Source organism: Corapipo altera, unplaced genomic scaffold, assembly GCF_003945725.1.
Source record: "Corapipo altera isolate COAL_440 unplaced genomic scaffold, ASM394572v1 268, whole genome shotgun sequence".
In the NCBI taxonomy this organism is placed as follows: domain Eukaryota; kingdom Metazoa; phylum Chordata; class Aves; order Passeriformes; family Pipridae; genus Corapipo; species Corapipo altera.
Genome location: NW_020884901.1, coordinates 6,100,456 through 6,118,709, shown reverse-complemented (window position 1 = coordinate 6,118,709; position 18,254 = coordinate 6,100,456). Strand labels below are relative to the sequence as shown.

At 63.6% G+C, this 18,254-nt stretch overlaps 2 protein-coding genes across 7 annotated transcripts; one reads left to right on the top strand and one right to left on the bottom strand.

Annotated features, from left to right (window-relative positions):
- Window positions 1-1,471: 1,471 nt before the first annotated feature.
- ENG (endoglin) lies at window positions 1,472-12,763 on the top strand. Its single transcript, XM_027649891.1, has 15 exons — window positions 1,472-1,568; window positions 5,565-5,722; window positions 7,912-8,046; window positions 8,631-8,781; window positions 8,952-9,108; window positions 9,271-9,403; window positions 9,626-9,800; window positions 9,883-10,034; window positions 10,150-10,293; window positions 10,632-10,676; window positions 10,795-10,905; window positions 11,007-11,252; window positions 11,452-11,515; window positions 11,590-11,691; window positions 12,136-12,763. The coding sequence occupies exons 1-15, from the start codon at window positions 1,511-1,513 to the stop codon at window positions 12,252-12,254; spliced, it is 1,950 nt and encodes a 649-aa protein (XP_027505692.1). The 5' UTR covers window positions 1,472-1,510; the 3' UTR covers window positions 12,255-12,763.
- On the bottom strand, window positions 12,615-17,502 carry FPGS (folylpolyglutamate synthase). Of its 6 annotated transcripts, none has more exons than XM_027649895.1 (15): window positions 17,451-17,502; window positions 16,389-16,517; window positions 16,231-16,284; window positions 16,050-16,114; window positions 15,853-15,967; window positions 15,654-15,731; window positions 15,295-15,356; window positions 15,092-15,194; window positions 14,918-14,995; window positions 14,700-14,847; window positions 14,524-14,622; window positions 14,191-14,341; window positions 14,028-14,103; window positions 13,634-13,700; window positions 12,615-13,529 (listed from the first exon to the last, which is right to left on the bottom strand). In XM_027649895.1, the coding sequence occupies exons 2-15, from the start codon at window positions 16,503-16,505 to the stop codon at window positions 13,102-13,104; spliced, it is 1,641 nt and encodes a 546-aa protein (XP_027505696.1). In that variant the 5' UTR covers window positions 16,506-16,517; window positions 17,451-17,502; the 3' UTR covers window positions 12,615-13,101. The 6 variants fall into 6 exon arrangements, with proteins under 6 accessions (XP_027505696.1, XP_027505697.1, XP_027505698.1 ...); XM_027649896.1 differs by lacking the exon at window positions 17,451-17,502 and adding an exon at window positions 17,376-17,397; XM_027649897.1 differs by lacking the exon at window positions 17,451-17,502 and adding an exon at window positions 17,191-17,212.
- Between the last annotated feature and the right edge of the window lie 752 nt (window positions 17,503-18,254).

Genomic DNA, 18,254 nt, shown 5'->3' with positions numbered 1-18,254 from the left:
AGCTGGGGAGTGGGGTGGCCCGTCTCTCACATGCCTCCCCCATCCTTCTTTGGGTGTACTGTGAGTGTGCCTCAGTTTCCCCAGGTGGTGAACAGAGCAGTGGGGCTGGGATGGAGGCCCTGCCTTTCTCCCCAGTACGGCCTCTGGGTGTTTGGGGTTGGGGTTTAGATGCTTTTCTTCTGTCTGGAAAGGCCAGAGCCAACCCATAAGCCGTGAGGGGAGAAGGTGCTGGGTTGAATGGGGTTCAGGGGGCTGCACATTTGGCCACCCCACAGTCACAGCCACCCCCTTCTGTCACCCTGCAATTGCCACCATTCCAATGTCCATCACCGAGGGTCTCTTGCCCATTAACCTGCGGTGTCACCACAGAGAGAGGGGTGCAGGAGGGCCAGGGGACACTGTGCCTGGTCCCAGTCCCCATCGCTGTCCTCATCCCCGGGTAAGCACCCGTCCCCGCGGTCCCCAGGAGATGGCAGTGCTCTGTCATGGGAGATGGCTCTGCTCACCCCGGGTCACCGACATCTCCGGGGACATCACGGCTGTGGGGACAGGCGTCGCTGGTTTCCCTGGCAGGTCCCCATTCTGTCCCCATGCCCGTGAACCGTGGGTCAGGATGGAAAGTACCCCCGGGGATCTGTGCCTACCCCCGGCACGGGCGTCCCAGCCCCACTGATAGCTGTGTGAGGGCTCTCTCCTTGGCCAGCAGCCACTGGCACATGCAGAAGGAATGGGGTAGGGGTGCAGAAGGGGGTCCCTGGGTGTCCCCAAACACCCCATGGTTCCCACCTTGGCGGTGCTCGGCTTTGACCCCCTTGCCCAGACACCCCTGTCCCAAAGGACCTCCCGATCCCAAACCCCAAACTCTGCCAGGCAGGAGTGTTCGGGCAGCCCTGGCTGTGGCCTGGTCAAGGGTGCAGGCAAGGCACTCAGCGGTGCTGGGGGGCCTCCACCTGCCCCATGGCCCCAGAGTGGGTGTCCAGGGCCATGGGACAGCCACTGGCCTGAGACATGGTGACCCCACTGGGGTGCTGGCTGGGAGCAGTGGGAGCTGAATGTCGGGGGCAGTTCCCATCCCTGTCACTTGGGATGTCCCTGTCCCTTTCCCCATTGCCTGGCGTAGCCCTCCCATCCCCATCACTGGATGTAATTTAGGAGGGTTGGACCTCACCAGAACTCCTGTGTCCCACCCACCCCCCCCCACCAGTGCCAGCCCTGGGTGTCCCTGGGGACACCCACCCCGGGTACCAGCGCCCTCTCCCTGCTCGGGGCGCTCCCAGCGCGCCCCTCCTGAGGCGCAGCCCCGCAGAGCGCTGGGGGGAAACTGAGGCACGGCGCCTCCGGGGGAGGGGGGTCCGTCCTCTCCGCCCCCCCCCGCCCCGCCGCCGGCCCGGCCCCAGCGCCGCCAGCGGCATTTCCTCCGCCGCGGACCCTCCTCCGAAGGGAGTCGGTTTCCTGCCGCTGCCGCCGCCCGCACTCCGCGCTGGCTCCCGGGGAGCGGCCGCAGGCGGACATGGGCCCCCGCGCCGCCCCGCTCCTGCCGCTGCTCCTGGCGCTGCTCGGCCGCCCGGGTGAGTGGGGATGGGGGGCACCGCGGGACGGCACCCCCGGGATGGGACCGTCGCGATGGGACCGCGGGACTGGACCCCCGCGACGGGAAAGCGGCGACTCTGGGTCGGTGGCCAAAGGGGTCCCGTCTGTGCCCGCACAGTGTCACCCCCAAAAACCGCCGGGAGAGAAGGATTTTGGGGGCAGCCCCGAGGGTGGTGAGGGATAAACCCACCCCGAGCTCCGGGAACACACACAGCACAGCCCGGCCACTCCCTGGGACCCCCCAAAATCCCGGCTGCGTCACCAGGGCGCAGAAAGTGTTGAAGACGCTGTTGCCGAGCCCTGGTCAAGGCAATGGCACCCGGGGGGTCTGGAGTGGTTTTGGTGGCCTCCCACCACCATGGGGTGTGGAGGTGTTGACGAAGACCTGGGAGCAAAAAACGGGAAAAACCCTGTAAAGCCCTGCATGGTATATGGGGATGGAGCTGGAGGGGAGGAATGGGTAAAAATTAGCATGGGACGTGGAAAAGGAGATGGAGGTTTGGCTGCCTCCAGAGCAGTTGGGCCACCCCGAGGTCCCTTCAAAGCTACAGGAGGAATTTCAAGGGGGTCATGCCCAGGGACATCGGAGCTGATGGAGGGCAGGGAGCTGGGTTCCTGGGGACATGGCCTGCTGGCAGAGGGGAAGGGAGCTGGGAAGGCAGCGGCTGCCCAGAGGGGCCGGGGCCAGCGGCACTGCGTGTCCTGGCTGGGTCAGTCCCTCCCAGCCACCTCGGGGGCCAGCGCTCGTGGGTGGCCCCACTGCCAGGCTCGATGCCCACTCTTATTTCACAACCCTGTGATATAAGACAGTCCCTGTCTGGTGAGGCTGTGCCATGTGGACCGTGTCCCCCATAGCTGTGCTATTATGGTCCCCATCCTAGTAGATGTACAGTAAGTCCTGTGTAGCTGTGAGGCTCAGTCCCCATCCTATAGCTGTGCCATAGAGTCCCTGTCATGTTTATATGTGTGATAAGGTCTGTGCTCTCTGTAGCTGTGCCATGTGGTTCCCCACGCTACGTAGATGTGCAATAAGGTCCCTGTCCTCTGTAGCTGTGGGTTCAGTCCTCATCCTATAGCTGTGCTGTGTGCTCTGCATCCTATGTCATTGTGCCACAGAGGCTTTGTCCTCACTGTCTATGATGTATAGTCCCTATACCACATAGCTGTGCTGTCTGGTCCCCATCCTACACAGCTGTGCAGTGTCATTTCTGTGCCATACAGTCCATGTCCTTTGTATTTGTCCCCTGCAGTCTCCATCCCATACGGCTGTGCCATACATACCCTAGCACATCTGTGCTATGTGGGCTGAGTCCATATGGTCCCCATCCTGAGTGTCTGTCCCTATGGTCCCCATCCTATGTAGCTGTGCTGTACAGTCCCTATCCTACACAGCTATTGTACACTGTCCCTGTCCCACGTAGCTGAGTGGTGCAGTCCTTGTCCTGACTGTGCTCTATGGTCCCCAGCCGATACAGCTGTGCCGTACAGTCTCTGTCTTATGTAATGGAGCTGTATCGTCCCTGTCATATGTATCTGTGCCTGTATGGTCCCTGTCCTGTGTCACTCTGCCATATAGACCATCTCCTATGACCATACCACCTCTAACCTATGCAGCTGTGCTATATGGACCCCATTCTATGTGACTGTGCCATATTGTCCCTCTCCTACGTAGCTGTGCTGTAGGGTCCCCATCTTGCATAGCTGTGCTATGTGGTCCGTGTCCTGCATAGCTCTGACATTGTCCCTGTCCTGCCTACCTGTGCCACTCACCATATCCTGTCCAGTTGCTGCCTCTCCCTCACAGGGACCCATGGGGCTGGGAATGCCCACAGTGGACCTGTGCCATGGGACTGAGGTGCCCACAGCGGGTGCAGTGCTGTGGGCACAGACACAGCAGGCTTCCAGAGGTGGGGGACTTTGTGCCCTTCAGCAGGGACCAGCACCGCTCCCCATGGAGTGAACACGGTGCTGAGTCATCCCTTCCCACCCCTGGGGAGAGGCTTCTCGGCACCCAGCTGACTTAGATTGGCAGTTATGATGTGGCTTGCGTCAGACCCGAAGCCTGGTCCCGTCCACCCCTGAGCCCTGATGCCACCTCTGTGTGGTCCAACAGCCAGCAGTGGCTCGGAGGATGACAACTCCCTCTCAAGTTTGCAGGGCAGGGTCCATCCCCGTTCCTGACGGGGTCACCTGGGTCAGATCGTTACACAAGTGCCGAGGCGACACAGCCGGATGCAGGGATGCCAAAGTGGCGCTGCCTATCCCATGGGCATCCTGCGCCACCAGTTCCAACCCTGCCCTGCACCCCACACCCCAGCATTGCTCTCTGCCCAGAGCCTTTCATCTACCAAAAACCCAGGAATTGTGCCCCCAGCTCCAAGGGAGACACAGTGGGACTATTCCTGCTGCCTGGTCTCAGCTGTGCCGAAGCAAGGGAGAGGGCAGGCGGCTGGAAAAACATAAAGTGGATTTTCTTTCTTTCTTTCTTATAAATTTTTTTTTCCCTTTCCTGGAGTACAAAAATAACAGTACCCTTATCTGATCGCCCCGGCGGCCCAGCTGAGCCCCCTTATCTGATCCTGACATAATGCTGGAGCCCGCTGCCTTCCCCAGGGACAGACAGTGCCCGACTGGCACCACTGCCCCGCATCCCCCTCCGCTGGCATCCCTGCCCCGTGCCAGGGGCGAGCCCAGCCGCGACCCCTGGCCCTGCCTGACCTCCCGGCAGGATGCTGCAGGAGGTGTGACGAGCTGCCCCGTCCTCTGCCCAGCACGCTGGGGCCGCACGGCCGTGCCCAGCGCTGTCAGGGCAGGAGTGGAAGGGAAGAGGGACACAGCCTGTGGCGCCCAGATAAGCAGCTGTTTATCTTCCTCCCGATGCTGCCGGCCGCGCGGCCGCCACGCTGGGGGGAGGAAGCGCCGGACAATGAGTGGGCCCATGGCAGCGTCACCGCAGGGGTCTGTGCCGTGACCCTGCCACCATGGTCGGGTCACCCTGGTGGCGAGATGTGGCCTAGGGACACCGTGATGGGCACGACATGGTATGAGCGGTCCTTTGCTGGGTGTCGCATCTCAAAACCTCAGCGACCTGGAACATCACACCCTTTAGCCCCAGTCCCTGTGGGGGTGGCTGGGAGGCCCTGGAGTGGGGTCCAGTGATGTCCCAGTATGGTGGCTGGAGCCACCAGGGATGGGAAAGAATGGGGCAAGAAGGGATGTTGCTCAGTGGCCTCTTCCAAAGAAAACACAGTGCCTCAGGCACTGTTATCCCAGGGGAAGCCCCCAGCTGTGGCCACAGGGCTCCATACTGCCCAGCCCCCTTTGAGCCCCCGGGGGTGCAGGCAGGTCCTCAGGGGCCAGCTCGAGAACAGCCTGGTCGCAGCAGGGCTGCCTGGGGCAGAGGAAACAGCCGAGGCACGTGGGGATTTACAGGATCAGGCCTTCAAATGGCTGTTTGCACTCAGGATTTCCCTTGGCAGCCGCCGGCCCGGCCCCGCTCGCTCGCGCACCGCCGGCAGCTTCGGGATGGGGCAAAGCTCACGCCTCGGCGCCCGCGGAGGATGAGCTTCACAGCCATTTCCATACCTGCGCTTCCCACTTTCCTGCAGCGGGGGGTGAACGCGGGGGGGCTTCCGCCACCGCCCCAGCGCTCGGGGCGGCCGGGTGCGAGTTTTGGCACACGGCAGTGCCGAGCAGGGACAGCAGATTTTTCCAGCCCGGATCCAAGAGTCATTAACGTGATTGCGGAGGGGGCCGGCGGGGGGCGGACGGGCCCTGAGCAGACACGTAGCAGATGGTCCCGGGGGTGCTGTGCTGGCCGTGGGGCCGTGGTGACGCCGGACCGGGGGTCAGGGGCGCGGGGGCAGCGCCGGGGCTGGCGCGGCCACTCAGCCCCCTCCCGCATCGTGTTCCCCGATGTGCTGTCACCCCACATCCGTGCGGCGGGGACTGACGGTCTCTTGTTTTCCGCCCAGACCCCGGGAGAGCCGAGGGCTGTGACCTGCAACCAGTGACGGGGGAGTCGCCCATCGCCCTCTCCTACACCACCAGCACGGTGCCGCGGGGCTGTGTCAGCAGTGGCTCCCTGGGCACTGACCATGAAGTCCACGTCCTCAGCGTCAAGTGGTCCAAGGTGAGCGAGAGGGGTCTCGGTGCGTCGCCCCGGCACCATCACCTTTCACTGTCACTTCACACTGTCACCACAGCATTGTCACCCTGTCACTGTCCTCACAGGCAGGGTGTCCCAGCTGTCAAAACTTTCCTCTAAGTAAGGAACAGTGAGAGGACCTGGATTAACCTCTTCCATGGTGCCTTCTACCAGGCTTCCCCTCCCAGCACAGCCATGGGCATCTCTGCCCCCAACGGGATTTTAAAGACTTCAGAGGCAAATTCTCTAGCAATCCATGCTCCTGGGGCAGATGTCCTTGTGTTGGACATCCCAGGACACCCTATTTCCCTGGGGAGGTGGCCTGGTTTTGGCTCAGGAGCTTGGCAGAGCCATGTTGACCACACTGAGGAAGAAGGGAGGAATGGAAGGTGGAAAGGAAGGTGGGGTGGAAAGGAGGAAGGGATGGAGGGATAGAGATCGAAGAAGGGATGGAGGCAGGGATAAAGGAATGGAAGGAGAAAGGAGAGATCAAGGAGGCACATCACTTTAAAGCACCCAAACTATCTGCTAGTGTTGGCATGGCCATGCCAGGGGGCAATAATCCCTTTGTGGGTACCTTTTGGCAAGGATTGCTGCAGAGTAGTGGCAGGGCTGGTGCTGGTACTGACTGGCGTTGTTGGGTGGGTTTGCACCAGCACGTGGGTTTGCACAGTGGCTCTGCAGCACAGTCCAGCTCCCCTCACTCTGGCTGGGGCCCCACAAACCCAGCACCCGATTTTGGCCCAGCCCTGGGCTGCCCGGCGCCACACTCCCCCCCGCCCCCGCCACCTCCCAGTTCTCCCAGTTCTGCTTTTCAGGGCGGGGGTGGGAGCCAGGCCAGGAGGCGCTGGGGAGGGTGGGTTTTGCAAGAGCCCCTCTGCCCCAGCCCCGTGTGACCTGGCCCTGGCATCCTGGATAGGTGCCAGGGCCGGGGCTGCCCCGGGGTTGTCACCAGCGGCGGCAGGGGACACGCACTGATGTCACGGCTGAGGCACCGAGCCCTGCGGCGGGCGGGGGGAGTCGGGCACGGACGCGGCTCCACTTATAGAAGAATTACTGGAAGCCGCTTTCTATAAGCAGATCCCTACGATGAAAAAAAAAAAAAGAGAAGAAAAAGGAAAAAAATAACCCGAAAGGCGGCGGCGGGAGCGACGAGGCTCCCGCCACTCGCGCAGCCAAACAATGGAGCGCCACAAAACACGCGGCAGGAAAAACAGCCGCCGGCTCCTCCCCAGCGCCCGGGGCCACCCGGGGTCCCCGGCCACCCACGGGGCTATGGCCAGGTCGGGATGCCCAAGGCTTCATCCCGTCATCCCTGTGCCCGGCACCGGCAGCTGCCTACACCCGGCTGGTCCCCAGCTGGTTTTCCCTGCCCGCTGCCTGGCTCAGCACTTTGCGAGCCGTGATTCGGGAGGCAGTTGCCAAACTTAGCGCCTGATGTTTCGACTTCCCCATCCGGATTTCCGGCTGGAGGCCACCAGGCAGTGCTAGCCACAGGGAATGATGTGTGCCAGCACTGTGCCCCCGGCATCCCTGCACACCAGTGTGGCTGCTCCTGAGCCTGGAGTGGCTGCACAGTGCTGGGATAGGGCTGGGAAACCTTCTGGGGGGATATCATGGTGCCCATGGTGGGGATTCTCTAGTCTTTAGTGGGAGACACCCCGGTACCTACAGTGGGGGTGCTCCAGTGCCCAGAGTGGAGATTCCCTGGCCCCAGTGTTGGGACACCCCAGTCCTTGATGTGGGGACATACCAGTCCCCAGTATGAGGATACTCTGGTTGCTGGTATAGGAAAGTCCCAGTCCCCAGTGTGGTGACATGCCACTCTCTAGTGTGGGGACAGCCCAGTCCACAGTGGGCACCCTCATGCCCAGTGCAGAGATTAGTCAGTCTCTGACTCAAGGATCCCTGGACCCCAGCGTGGGGATACCATCATCCTCGAGGTAGGGATACTCTGGTCCCTTGCTTAGGGAAGCCAGGGGGTGTTTTTCCCCCCCAGTGTGGGTACACATCCATGTGGCATCCCTACATCCCCCCACCAGCCCCCGAACCCAGCCACAGCTGCCTCCTATCCAAAGTCTCTCCCAGCTGCCTCTGGCTCCAGGGGCAGCCAGGGGGGTGACAGCAGTTGGGGCTTGGTGGCTGCAGTGGTGACATTCTCCTCTTCCCCACAGGCCCCTACTGTCCTGCTGACAGTGTCCGTCACACCAGGAGCCGATGCCTGCAGCCGGTCACCGGTGCTCGTCCTCCTCTGCGCCCGCTGCTTTGCCAACATCACCTCCCGGTGCCCACACCTGCTCATCCACACCGTGAGTGCCACAGCCCCACACCAGGAGCAATCCCAGGGGGCAGCAGGGCTGGGGCCACCCATGGAGATGTTTAAGGGACATTTGTGCCCCTCCCATCCCCAGACATGATGCTTGTGGTGCCCCAGGGAGGAGGGGACGCTCCTGGCCACTCCCGACCACTCCCGGCACCGAGCACAGGGCTGGCCAGGCAGGGAATGACGCACAGGGCTGGAAAAAGCTCCCGTTTCCTCTGGCCGGTGAGAGGAAGGTCAGGGATGGGGTTTGGCTCCAGTGAGCTGAGCCGGGGTCGGGCGCTTTGTTAGCAAAATAAACCTCCTGCTTTGTTTGTGGCTAATAATAAAGTGGGCCGAACTCTCTGCGTGCCGCTGGCCGCTCTTGCCACTCCCAACCCATGTCCCTGAAAACCCCCACTCATCCAGGGCGACCCCCAGCTCAGGCTCCAGGGATGCTCGCCTGGTTTAGTTTCACACTTGCATCCTTCACTCTGGGGGGAAAGGTTTTCCTCGCTTTCCCCATGCCAGCCTACACCAGGGAGGGATGAGCCTTGCCCCCCACCTTGGCTCAGGCTGCCTCTCGGCCCACAGGATGCCCACCTCATCTCAGGGACCACTGCAGAGCCACCCATGGCCTCTAGCGAGGAGGAGCTGCTGAACTGGGCTCAGTCTACCTACGGGGGCATCACATCCTACAGCGAGCTGCGGGATCCCCGCTGGGTCCAGCTCCACCTGGGAGAAGGTGTGTGGGGCTGGGGTCTGGCCCTGAGGGTCTGGCACTGGGGGTCTGGAGTGATATTCCTGCTCGGGAAGGCTGACAACCCCCCCGAGATGCTGTGGGGACTGATGGCCCTGAGCATCTCCCCGCCCACTGAGCCTGATTTGGCTTTGTTGATCCCCCCGTCTACACAGATGCCAGCAGCCCCCCAAACTGCATCCCCCAGAACCACTTCAATGCCATGCTGCACCTTGAGACTGAGGTCTTCTTCCACGGGGTGAAGAGCTGCTCACATGGGGACACCCAGAGCACCAGGGCTGCTCACATCATCCATCTGCAGCCAGAGCCCAGGTACCGCAGTGCCAGCAATGGGACCCCGGGGGTGGGATATGCTTGGAGATGCTTGGGAAGATGTTGGGGTGTTTCAGAGGCAGAGCCCCACATCTCAAGTTGGATATGGGACCCCTTGGTGTGGAATGCTGATGCTGAGAGGGGGCTCTCATGTTTTTGCAGCTCCCTGATCACAGAAGTGAACCTGTCCCTCAGCTGTCCCGAGAATCACGTCAGCAACCAGATCCTCATCCTGCAGAGCAAGGCCAACTTGACCTGGTCTCTCTCCTTCAAGAAGTGCAACATCCAGGTCATGGTAGGCTGACTGGGACATGTGTTCCCCCATGACCCCCACCAACAGGTCTGACAGGGACCCAGGAGATGCCAGTGGCATGGGCAGGGTGGCAGGAGGGCACCTGGGGACATTAGACATGGGGAGATGGCAGCCCCCCTCCTGCAACCCTTCCTAACGAGGACAAACCCAGAAGCTGTCCCATCCCCATTTAGCCCTTCTGTTCTGCCCCCCTTCCCACTGCAGGCCTCTGGGAACTACAAGATCATGACCATCTTTCCGACGCTGTTGCCTGGGGAGCTCCTGCCTGACACGGAGCAGGACCTCATCGCTAAAGCCTTCGAGAAGAACTACAGCACCATCGCCTCCTACTCCGCCATCCCCGCCACCACCCGCATCAGCATGGAGATCCAGGAGAACAGTGAGGCCCCCAGAGCCCCAGGGCTGGGTGGGGTGGGGAGTGCCACCACCCCCACTCAGCACCCCATCTCCCTGTCCTGCAGAGGCGGCCAAGAAGGTGACTGAGACGATCACCCCCATGACCCGCCTGACCCCCACTCCTGAATTGCAGCCCCACCAGCTGCTGCTCCTGCTCAAGCCCTGGACGTGCACAGATGAAACCATGGAGATCACCATCATCAAGTCCCACCTGAAGGTGACAGGGAAGGAGGGGGGAGGTCCCAATGTCCACCAACAATACACTTTCCTCAGGATGAGTGGCACGGGGCTGTCCCCAGCCAGTGGGTGACCACCGTGTGTTTTTTCCCCAGGTCATCAAGGACTTGGACATCAAGGACATCACACTGAGGGACATCAACTGCCAGGCAGAGAAAAATGCCACCCACTTCATGTTGAAAAGCCCCCTCAGCCACTGTGGCACCTTGCTGGGGGGCAGGGGCTATGCCAACAATGAGGTGAGGAGGGCCCAGCTGGGGGTGCTGCCCCCAGCCCCACTGATGCCCCATGAAGGCTTCAGTGATGACTGGTGGGGCTTCTCCATGAGGACCTCCTTGCTTTTGCATGGCTGGAAACATCCATGAGATGGCAGGGGGGTGTGGGTGGGGCTCCCACTCCATTCTGTTCCATCCCATCCCATGGTGGGACTATCTCATCCCATCTCATCTTATCTCATCTCATCCCATCCTATCCCATGGTGGGACCCTCCCATGCCATCCCATCCCATCCAAGTGGGACAATACACCCTGGCAGTGAGGATCACTTGGCTGACCCAACCTTCCTGCCCTTCTCGCAGCTCCTCATCAAGCTGTCCAAGGGCACAGAACTCCAGGACATACGGGTAAGAGCCGGATTTCCCAGCGTGCCCGAGGGCGGGAGAAGGGCACTGATGCCACTGCTGTCTGGGTGCTGGGTGTGCTGCGTGCCAGGATTGGCCTCAGCACTGTCCCCTCTTGCAGGTGGCCTTCCAGTGCGAGATCCCACGGGAGCTCTTCCTGCGCCTCTTCCCCACCGCTGCCTTCGAGGTGCCACAGACGGAACTGGAGGTCAACAAGGAGGCTTTTCTGCAGGTACTGCTGCCGTCCCAGTGCCCAGGCTGGGGGAGTCTAACTGCCCCTGGGCCAGTGACCCTGACTGATGATGCACCCCTACTCCACTCTACCCACGACAGGCATCCATGATGTGGGATGACCACCCGGCCGACCTGCAGCTGAAGGACTGCTGGCTGGTGGCACCGGGGCGAGAGCCAGTGCTGCTGGTGCAGGGTGGGGAGGCACATGACGTGGGGGTGGCCGTGCTGGAGGGTCCCCCCAGCAGCCACGGGAGGAAGATCTGGCGCTTCCGCTTCACCTATGCTGTTCCCGAGGGCGGACGCATCCCCTTCTCCGCCACCCTCAAGTGCAAGGCCGGCTTGCAGGTCAGTGTAACCCCCCCCCCCCGAAATGCCACCACACCAGTCCCAGCCCGGCAGGTTTGTCCCACACCATTGGGTGATGGAGCCCATCCAGGAGCAGCATTTACTGGTTCTCAAAGAGCCTCAAGGCTCCCAGCCCTGTCCTGTAGCTGGGGTGTGCAGATCTCCCCCTCACCTCTCACCCCAACCTCCACCTCTGCAGAACAACACCAACTTTGAGAAGGTCCTGGAGGTGACAGTGAAGGATACCTGGCGGCCACCCAACAGTGAGTTTGGGGCAGGGAAGGGGCCAAGGTGGGAATGGGAGTGGGAAGGTGCTGACAGCCTTGTCCTCCCACAGGCCGTGGGCTGGGACTGGCTGCTGTCCTGGGCATCACCTTTGGTGCCTTCCTCATCGGGGCGCTCCTCACTGCTGGGCTCTGGTGCATCTACTCGCGCACCCGTGAGTATCCACCACCCCTGGGGACCCCATGGTGGGATGGGGGGACCACACACATGTCCTTTACTGGGTTGCCCATTTTTCCCTCTGGTCAAGACCCCCAGGTGAGCCAGGGACCAGGCTGCTCCGTTACCCTCATCTGTACAGCCCACCTGGTAATGCCATATAATAACCCTGCTCCAGGTGTCCACAGCTCCCCGGGGTCCCTCCTACTACCCTGGGGTCCCCTCTGCCACCTGCCCTCCCTCCAGCTCCTGGTGCCACCATGGTCCCCCATGCTCATCTCCATCCCAGGGGCTCAGGGGCCAGTTGGGGAGTGACCCACCAGGGTTTGTGCATGAGGGTTGTAAGGTCCTGTGGGGACAAGCCAAGACCGCCACCACTTGCCCTGAGTGTGGTTTCCCCTTGGTGTTTCCCCCCGGCTCCATGGCGGGCGGTGTGAGCCAGGTCCCATCTCCAAACTGCAGCCGGTTTCCAGCACGGCACCAGCCTCGGAGAGCAGCAGCACCAACCACAGCATCGGCAGCACCCAGAGCACCCCCTGCTCCACCAGCAGCATGGCCTGACGCCCCCGGGCCCCCCCAAGCCTGCACAGCCCCTGGCCAACGGACTTGGGGACCCACCCCGGTGCCATTAAGCTGATTTTTTGCCCCAAATCTCAGGCCGAGCCCAGAGGGGGTCTCCGTTACTCATTCAGTGAATGCTTTGGCCCCCCGAGGGCAGCCCACACCGGGGGGGTGCACCCTGCAACCCCCCTGGGGTCCCCCGCTGCAGGGGGGAGGCAGAAGGAGCAGCTACTGCCAAAGCCTCCCCCAAGGCTCCCCATCAAATGGGGGGGGAAGAAGTGGGTGCCCCCAGGACATGCCCCAGCACTTGGGGTGACCTGTGCCCCTCCTGCATCCCCCCAAGAAGGCAACAGGCACCACTGGGAGCAGCAAGAGGTTTATTCAGACAGGAGTGTGCAAGGCTGCTGCCCTCCCACAGGGAGATGGGCAGAACCCACCACACCCCCCCCAGCTCCCCATACAAGTTACAAACTGTTATTAATAATAATAAAAATCTCCCCTATGTTAAATTAGTCTTGCCCTGATGCTGAGCCTCGCCACAGTTTGAGGCTCCCACCTACTGCCGCCCCAACCACCCCCTGGGCACTGGGACCCCAGCACAGCCTGGGGCAGCCCCCTCAGATCCAGGGGACCCCCAATCAGTCTCACCAAGAGGGGAATGTGGGCCAGGAGCATCCCACACATGGGCAGTGTCCCCGGGAGGGCACAGGCAAAAGGCACTGGGGTGAAAATGGCTGAGCCAGGGTGGGGCGAGGGGGTCCATGTGCCCTCCCAGATGCCTCCGAGCATCATCGGGGGCACAACTGCTGCTTCAAGTAAAACCAAGTGCAAAGCCCAGTCCATCCAGTTACTGGGAGAGGGCAGGGTCAAGCAGCCGCAGGGCCCCCCCCACCAAGTGCAGACTGCCGGTGACCAGGACACGGACAGCAGCTGCCTCCCGCAGTAGCACGGCCCCGCTGCTGGCAGCAGGGTGGGGGTGAGCCCCCGAGGCGGCAGGGGCTGCCAGATGGGGGTCCCGGCCCTGTGCCACCCACTGCAGCGCCTGGGCCAGGCATGGGAACACAAGGGCTGTGGAGTTGAGGGGTCGCGGGGCTGGGGGCACGAGGAGCAGGGAGCCTCGGGCAGGGGCTGGCTCCAGCAGCCCCCCCACCCGCAGGGGAGTTGGGAGCCAGGGGTCTTGCCCCCCCTTCTCCTCCATCAGCCGGGTCCACGTCCGCTGGTTTTCCAGGCAGCGGGTCAGGGCGTTCTCCAGTGTCACGTTGAAGTTTTGCTGGTCTGGGAGGGATGGGGATAGGGGTCAGGGATTTGGGGGGGGCCAGGGAGGAGGTCAGGACTTGGAGGGGGGGGGCCGGGGGAGACCCCGGCTCCCCAGCACTCACCCGCGTTGCTGGCCACTGACACCTCCGTGAAGTTGGGGCAGAAGACAGCGTAGTCAAAGTGACAGGGCTGGGGGAAGAGGGGGCGTCACCGCTGCAGGAACCCTCAGGACCCACCCATGGGACTTCCACTGGGACCAGTCCCACACCAGCGTGGTTACAGGGGCCAGGGTGTGGTGATCCAAGTCCCTTCCCCACACCCAGGACTGTGAGAGCCCTGCGAGGGGAGCTGAGGTGGGATACACCCAGGGACAGCAGAGTGGACAGATGGACAGACAAGACAGGGGGCCAGCTCCACCTCGTAGCTCCCTGTTCCCACACCAAAGCAGGCCCCAGGACAGGCAGAGAGCCCAGGCATCTGGGCACAGAGACCCCCCTCTGCTCCCCCAAACCTCACCAGCAGCAGCTTGAGCAGCGCCGCCGTGTCCCGGTCCCCCGTGGCATTGAAGAGCAGCACACGCACCTCGGAGCCACTGCAGGGAGAGAGGGCAGGTGGTCCATGCCCCAGCATCATCACCATGCCCCCCAGGCATGTGTCCCCCCTCGTGTCCCCTTCTTACTCATGGAGCTTGTCCTGGTTGAGGGCAGCCTGGTGGAACCAGCGGACACAGGCCTGGATGCTGCTGGTGGTGTGAGCTCCATCCAGGTACCACGTCACAGGGCCGTGGGACAGCACCTGGGTCCGGCCCAGCCACTCTGTGTCCCGCAGGCCTGGGGGGACACAGGGCATGGCTGGGACCCCCACACCCTCCCCAGCACCAGTACCCCCATGGGGATCCAGTGTGGGGTAGACTGTGCCCTCCAGGGCAGGTGGCACTAGTTGGGGTTCAGCATGGCCCTGCCATGTCCCCTGTGACACAGCAAGGGGAATTCCTGGTGTGGCCATACTGTACCTTGGATCATGGCATCGGTGGGGCGAAAGGCAGGTGCCAATGGCACCGGCCTCCCCACCAGCTCAGTGCTTGGTGGCACTTCCTTCAGCTCCCCAAGACCTGGGGGGACAGGCACTCCACTGAGACCGTGGGGGCCACGGTGGGGCCTGGCCCCCATCCCCATCCCCCTGCCTTACCCTGGCAGCCGCGGCGCTGCAGCCACATCCGTGCCAGCTGCAGGGCCAGGGCGGCGTTGGAGCGCTGGTGGGCACCCGCCAGCCCCAGCTGCAGCGCCCGGCAGCCCTCCTCGAACTCATCCAGCTCTGGGCACAGGTAGAGGGGACACTGCAGGGAGAGAAGGCTGAGCCCCCCGCCTTGGGGTACCGCCAAATCCACACCCCCGCCACCAGCTCACCTTCCGCTCCTGGGCTCGCTCCCTCAGCACCGCCAGCGGCCGCTCCGGCTGCGCCACAGTGAACGCCGGCACGCCGGGCTGTGAAGGATGGGGATGCTCAGGGACACACGGGAGCTCAGAGTCACAGGGGAGCACACCCCAAAACCACGAGGAGAGATGACCTGGTCTCCCTACCTTAAAAATGCCCCCCTTCTGCCAGGCAATCTTCTCCATGGTGTCTCCCAGGATGCTGGTGTGGTCGATGCCCAGGGAGGAGACCCCACACACCACCGGTGCCCTGGGGATGCAGCACAGCACTGTCCCCACTGTCCCCAGTACAGTGGGGACACCACAGCCTGGCAGCCCTGGGGAACAGGCTCAGCCACACCAGCTCCTACCTGATGATGTTAGTGCAGTCATAGGCGCCACCAATGCCAACCTCCACCACTGCCAGATCCACCTGGGGACACGGGGACACTGGAGCCATCACAGGGCCACCAGCACCATGAGTCCCCATGGATTCTAGGATGTGGGTGGGGTCAGGTCCCTGTCACCATCCCTTCCAAAACCACACCCGAACACACCTCCCATTTGCTGGGGAACCATTCACCTGGCACAGCATCCCCTGGTTACAGTCACAGCAGCCTGACCCATGCAAGTTCTGCCCCAAGTGGGGGCTGAATCCTATGTTCCCCCCTCCCTGATGTCCCCAACCCATCACAAGCTGGAGGTCACCACCACCACTACCACCACTTACCTTCTCCTGCAGGAAGACATGGAAGGCCATGACGGTGAGGAAGCGGAAATACGCTGGCATGCTGGCGTGCACTGGGTCCTGCCAGGCAGAGCGGGCGTGAGGGGACAGCATGGGGCATCCCCAACCAGAGTGGGGGCACAGAGCCCCAGGAGGGGGGACCCAAGGGAGGAACCACCCCCATAAGCCCTGCTGCCCCCACCTTGGTCTCCTCCAGGCGGTTGTAGACCAGCCAGAAGTACTTGTTGAAGAGGTCCTTGCTGATGGGCTGCCCATTGATGCGGATCCGCTCGCGCACCTGCACCAGGTGAGGGGAGCTGGGGAGGGGGTGCAGAGCAGGGGGAATGGTCAGGCACAGCACTACCGGCCCCCCAAAACCCTCCCGACCCCCCTGCCCACCTGTAAAAGCCTGTCTTCAGCCCGTAGTTACGGAGGATGCACTCAGTGAAGGCGCAGGCTGAGCCCTGAGGAGATGGTGGTGTTAAAGCCCCCTGTGCCTGGGCAGGGGCAAGTGGAGCCACAGAGCCAGCAGCTCCCCCTCATGCCTCCAGTCCCCCGCAGCACCACCCACACGCCTCACCTTGCCCTTCGTCCCCGTGACGTGTATGATGTTCAGTCGATCCAGGTCCTCGACCTGTAAGAGTTCAACCACCCTGTGAGAACCCTGCAGCTGCCAGTGCCGAGCACGGTGTCACCGCTGACAGGACAGGGGGACAGGGACGGGGATCCCCCATTCACCTTCAGCCCGCTCCTCTCCAAAAAGCCTTGCATGGCTTCCAGCTGGGCCTGGGGGTCGCCGCGCTCCCGCTTCACCTGCTCCAGGTCGCTGGCGTTGGTCTGCAGGGTGTTGAGCATCCGGACTGCATCCTGGAAAGACCCCTGTGGTGGTCAGGATGGTGCCCACCACCACCCACCCTGCCGGCCCCAAGCCCACCACACCCTAACCCACCCCATTGGGCTCGGTCCCCTCAGTGGTGCCCGTGGCCACCCACACCGGCAGCATCTCTGCCATGGCGCCGCGGGGCCGAGCCGGCAGCGCCAGGGCCGGTCACGGGGACGGGCTACTTATGAGCAGGGGTTACCCATCCCTCCCCAGGCGCCCCTTGGCCCTGCGGTGGGGGCACAGGGCAGGTCAGCGCCCGGCACCCGCTGCTGCTCAGTGGGACAAGGTCGCCGTCGGGAGCGGGCAGCGCTCCAGTGCACACCCGCTGTTTAACGAGCGGCACTAACGAAGCAGCCGCGCTATCGAAGCACCTGCACGGCGCACGTGGGACAGGAGTCCACCAAACCCGCTGGTTCGGGACGTGCGGCTGGCACTGCACCGGGGGCCTGGCGCGGGCCCAGCACATGTCCCCAGCGTGGGGACACCCCACCCAGGCAGCTGGACCTTGGCCCGTCACACAGCGGCACCTGGCACCGGCGGCGCTTCCAGCTCCAGGGAGCGCGGGGCAGGACCGCTCCCGCCCGCCCGGGGGGGCACGCCGGGGGACCGCCATCGTGCCCACGACGCCTGGAGCGGCCGCGTGGCACCGGGACACACCGCAACTGCCGGAGCGGCTCCCGCTGCAGGCCGGGGTCACCCGCCGCTGTCACGGGGCGCGGCGGTTTGCGGGGTGCCCCGAGCGGAAAGCGGGGACACGCGGCCCGGGGTTGCGGGACATGGCAGAGGGTGCGGGACGGGGCAGGGGGTGGGGGGAATCGGGTCTCGGCCGCCGCGCGCGGTACCGGAGCCGGATCGCTGTCCGGGTCCCTGTGGCCCGCCCCCCCCCCGCCCCCCGTGCGCGCTCCCGGCGGTGGTACCTGGTAGTCCGTGGCGGGGGCGCGCGCGGGGCGCGTGCCGAAGCGGCGCCCCCCGGCCCGCAGCGCCACGCGCAGCGCGCGCAAGCCCCGCGCCACCATCCCCGCGCCCGCGCGCGCCGCCGGCGGAGGGTGGGGGGGGGGGGGGGGGGGGGGGCCCGCCCCGCCCCCCCCCCGCCATCTTTGAGCCGGGCAGCGAACGCCACGTCAGGGCAAGGGACGGGGCGGGGGAGGAGCCATCTTTGCGAAGGGCAGCGGGGCGGCGCCCCCTCCGCGACCACCTCGGGAGGGGGGTCCCGGCCGTCCCCTCGGGACAGGGGAGGACGGGGACGGGGATGCAGCACCAGACGCAACGCCACGCGAGGTCGCTTAGCCCGCCAGCACAGGGATGTGGCCCTGCAGCCCGCACGCCCAGCCCGGGGCACAGGGATCCCCGGACCCCCGCAGCCCTCGCCCGGGGCCAGCGGAGCCCCCGGGCTGCTCCCGGCAGTGCCAGTTAATCCGCTGCAGCGCTGCCTGCGCTGACCCCCCTCCCAGTACCGCAGGGGCAGGGCGGGGGTTTCAGGGTGTCCGACCCTGCATCTGCCCTCGGCAGTAACAGGGGCTGTCGTGCAGCACTCCCGCTGCTGTCTCCTGATGGGCAGCAGAGCAACACGAGCTTCAAACCAGCTGTTTGGGACAGGACAGTGTTTATCCACAACTACAGAAATTAACTGGCTTATTGCTTGTAACCAACTTGTCTTTCCAAAGAAACAAATCCCCCCCAACCAGACACTGTTTCAGAGCCCAGAGCCAAGACGGAGTTAC

Coding starts and splice junctions, on each gene's coding strand:
- FPGS (XM_027649893.1), bottom strand. CDS start 16,662: ATGGCAGAGATGCTGCCGGTGTGGGTGGCCACGGGCACCACTGAGGGG. Junction 16,115..16,230: donor TCACGGGGACGAAGGGCAAG/GTGAGGCGTGTG, acceptor CCATCTCCTCAG/GGCTCAGCCTGCGCCTTCAC. Junction 14,623..14,699: donor GCAGCGCCGCGGCTGCCAGG/GTAAGGCAGGGG, acceptor CTGTCCCCCCAG/GTCTTGGGGAGCTGAAGGAA.
- ENG (XM_027649891.1), top strand. CDS start 1,511: ATGGGCCCCCGCGCCGCCCCGCTCCTGCCGCTGCTCCTGGCGCTGCTC. Junction 8,047..8,630: donor CACACCTGCTCATCCACACC/GTGAGTGCCACA, acceptor CTCGGCCCACAG/GATGCCCACCTCATCTCAGG. Junction 11,692..12,135: donor GTGCATCTACTCGCGCACCC/GTGAGTATCCAC, acceptor GGTGTGAGCCAG/GTCCCATCTCCAAACTGCAG.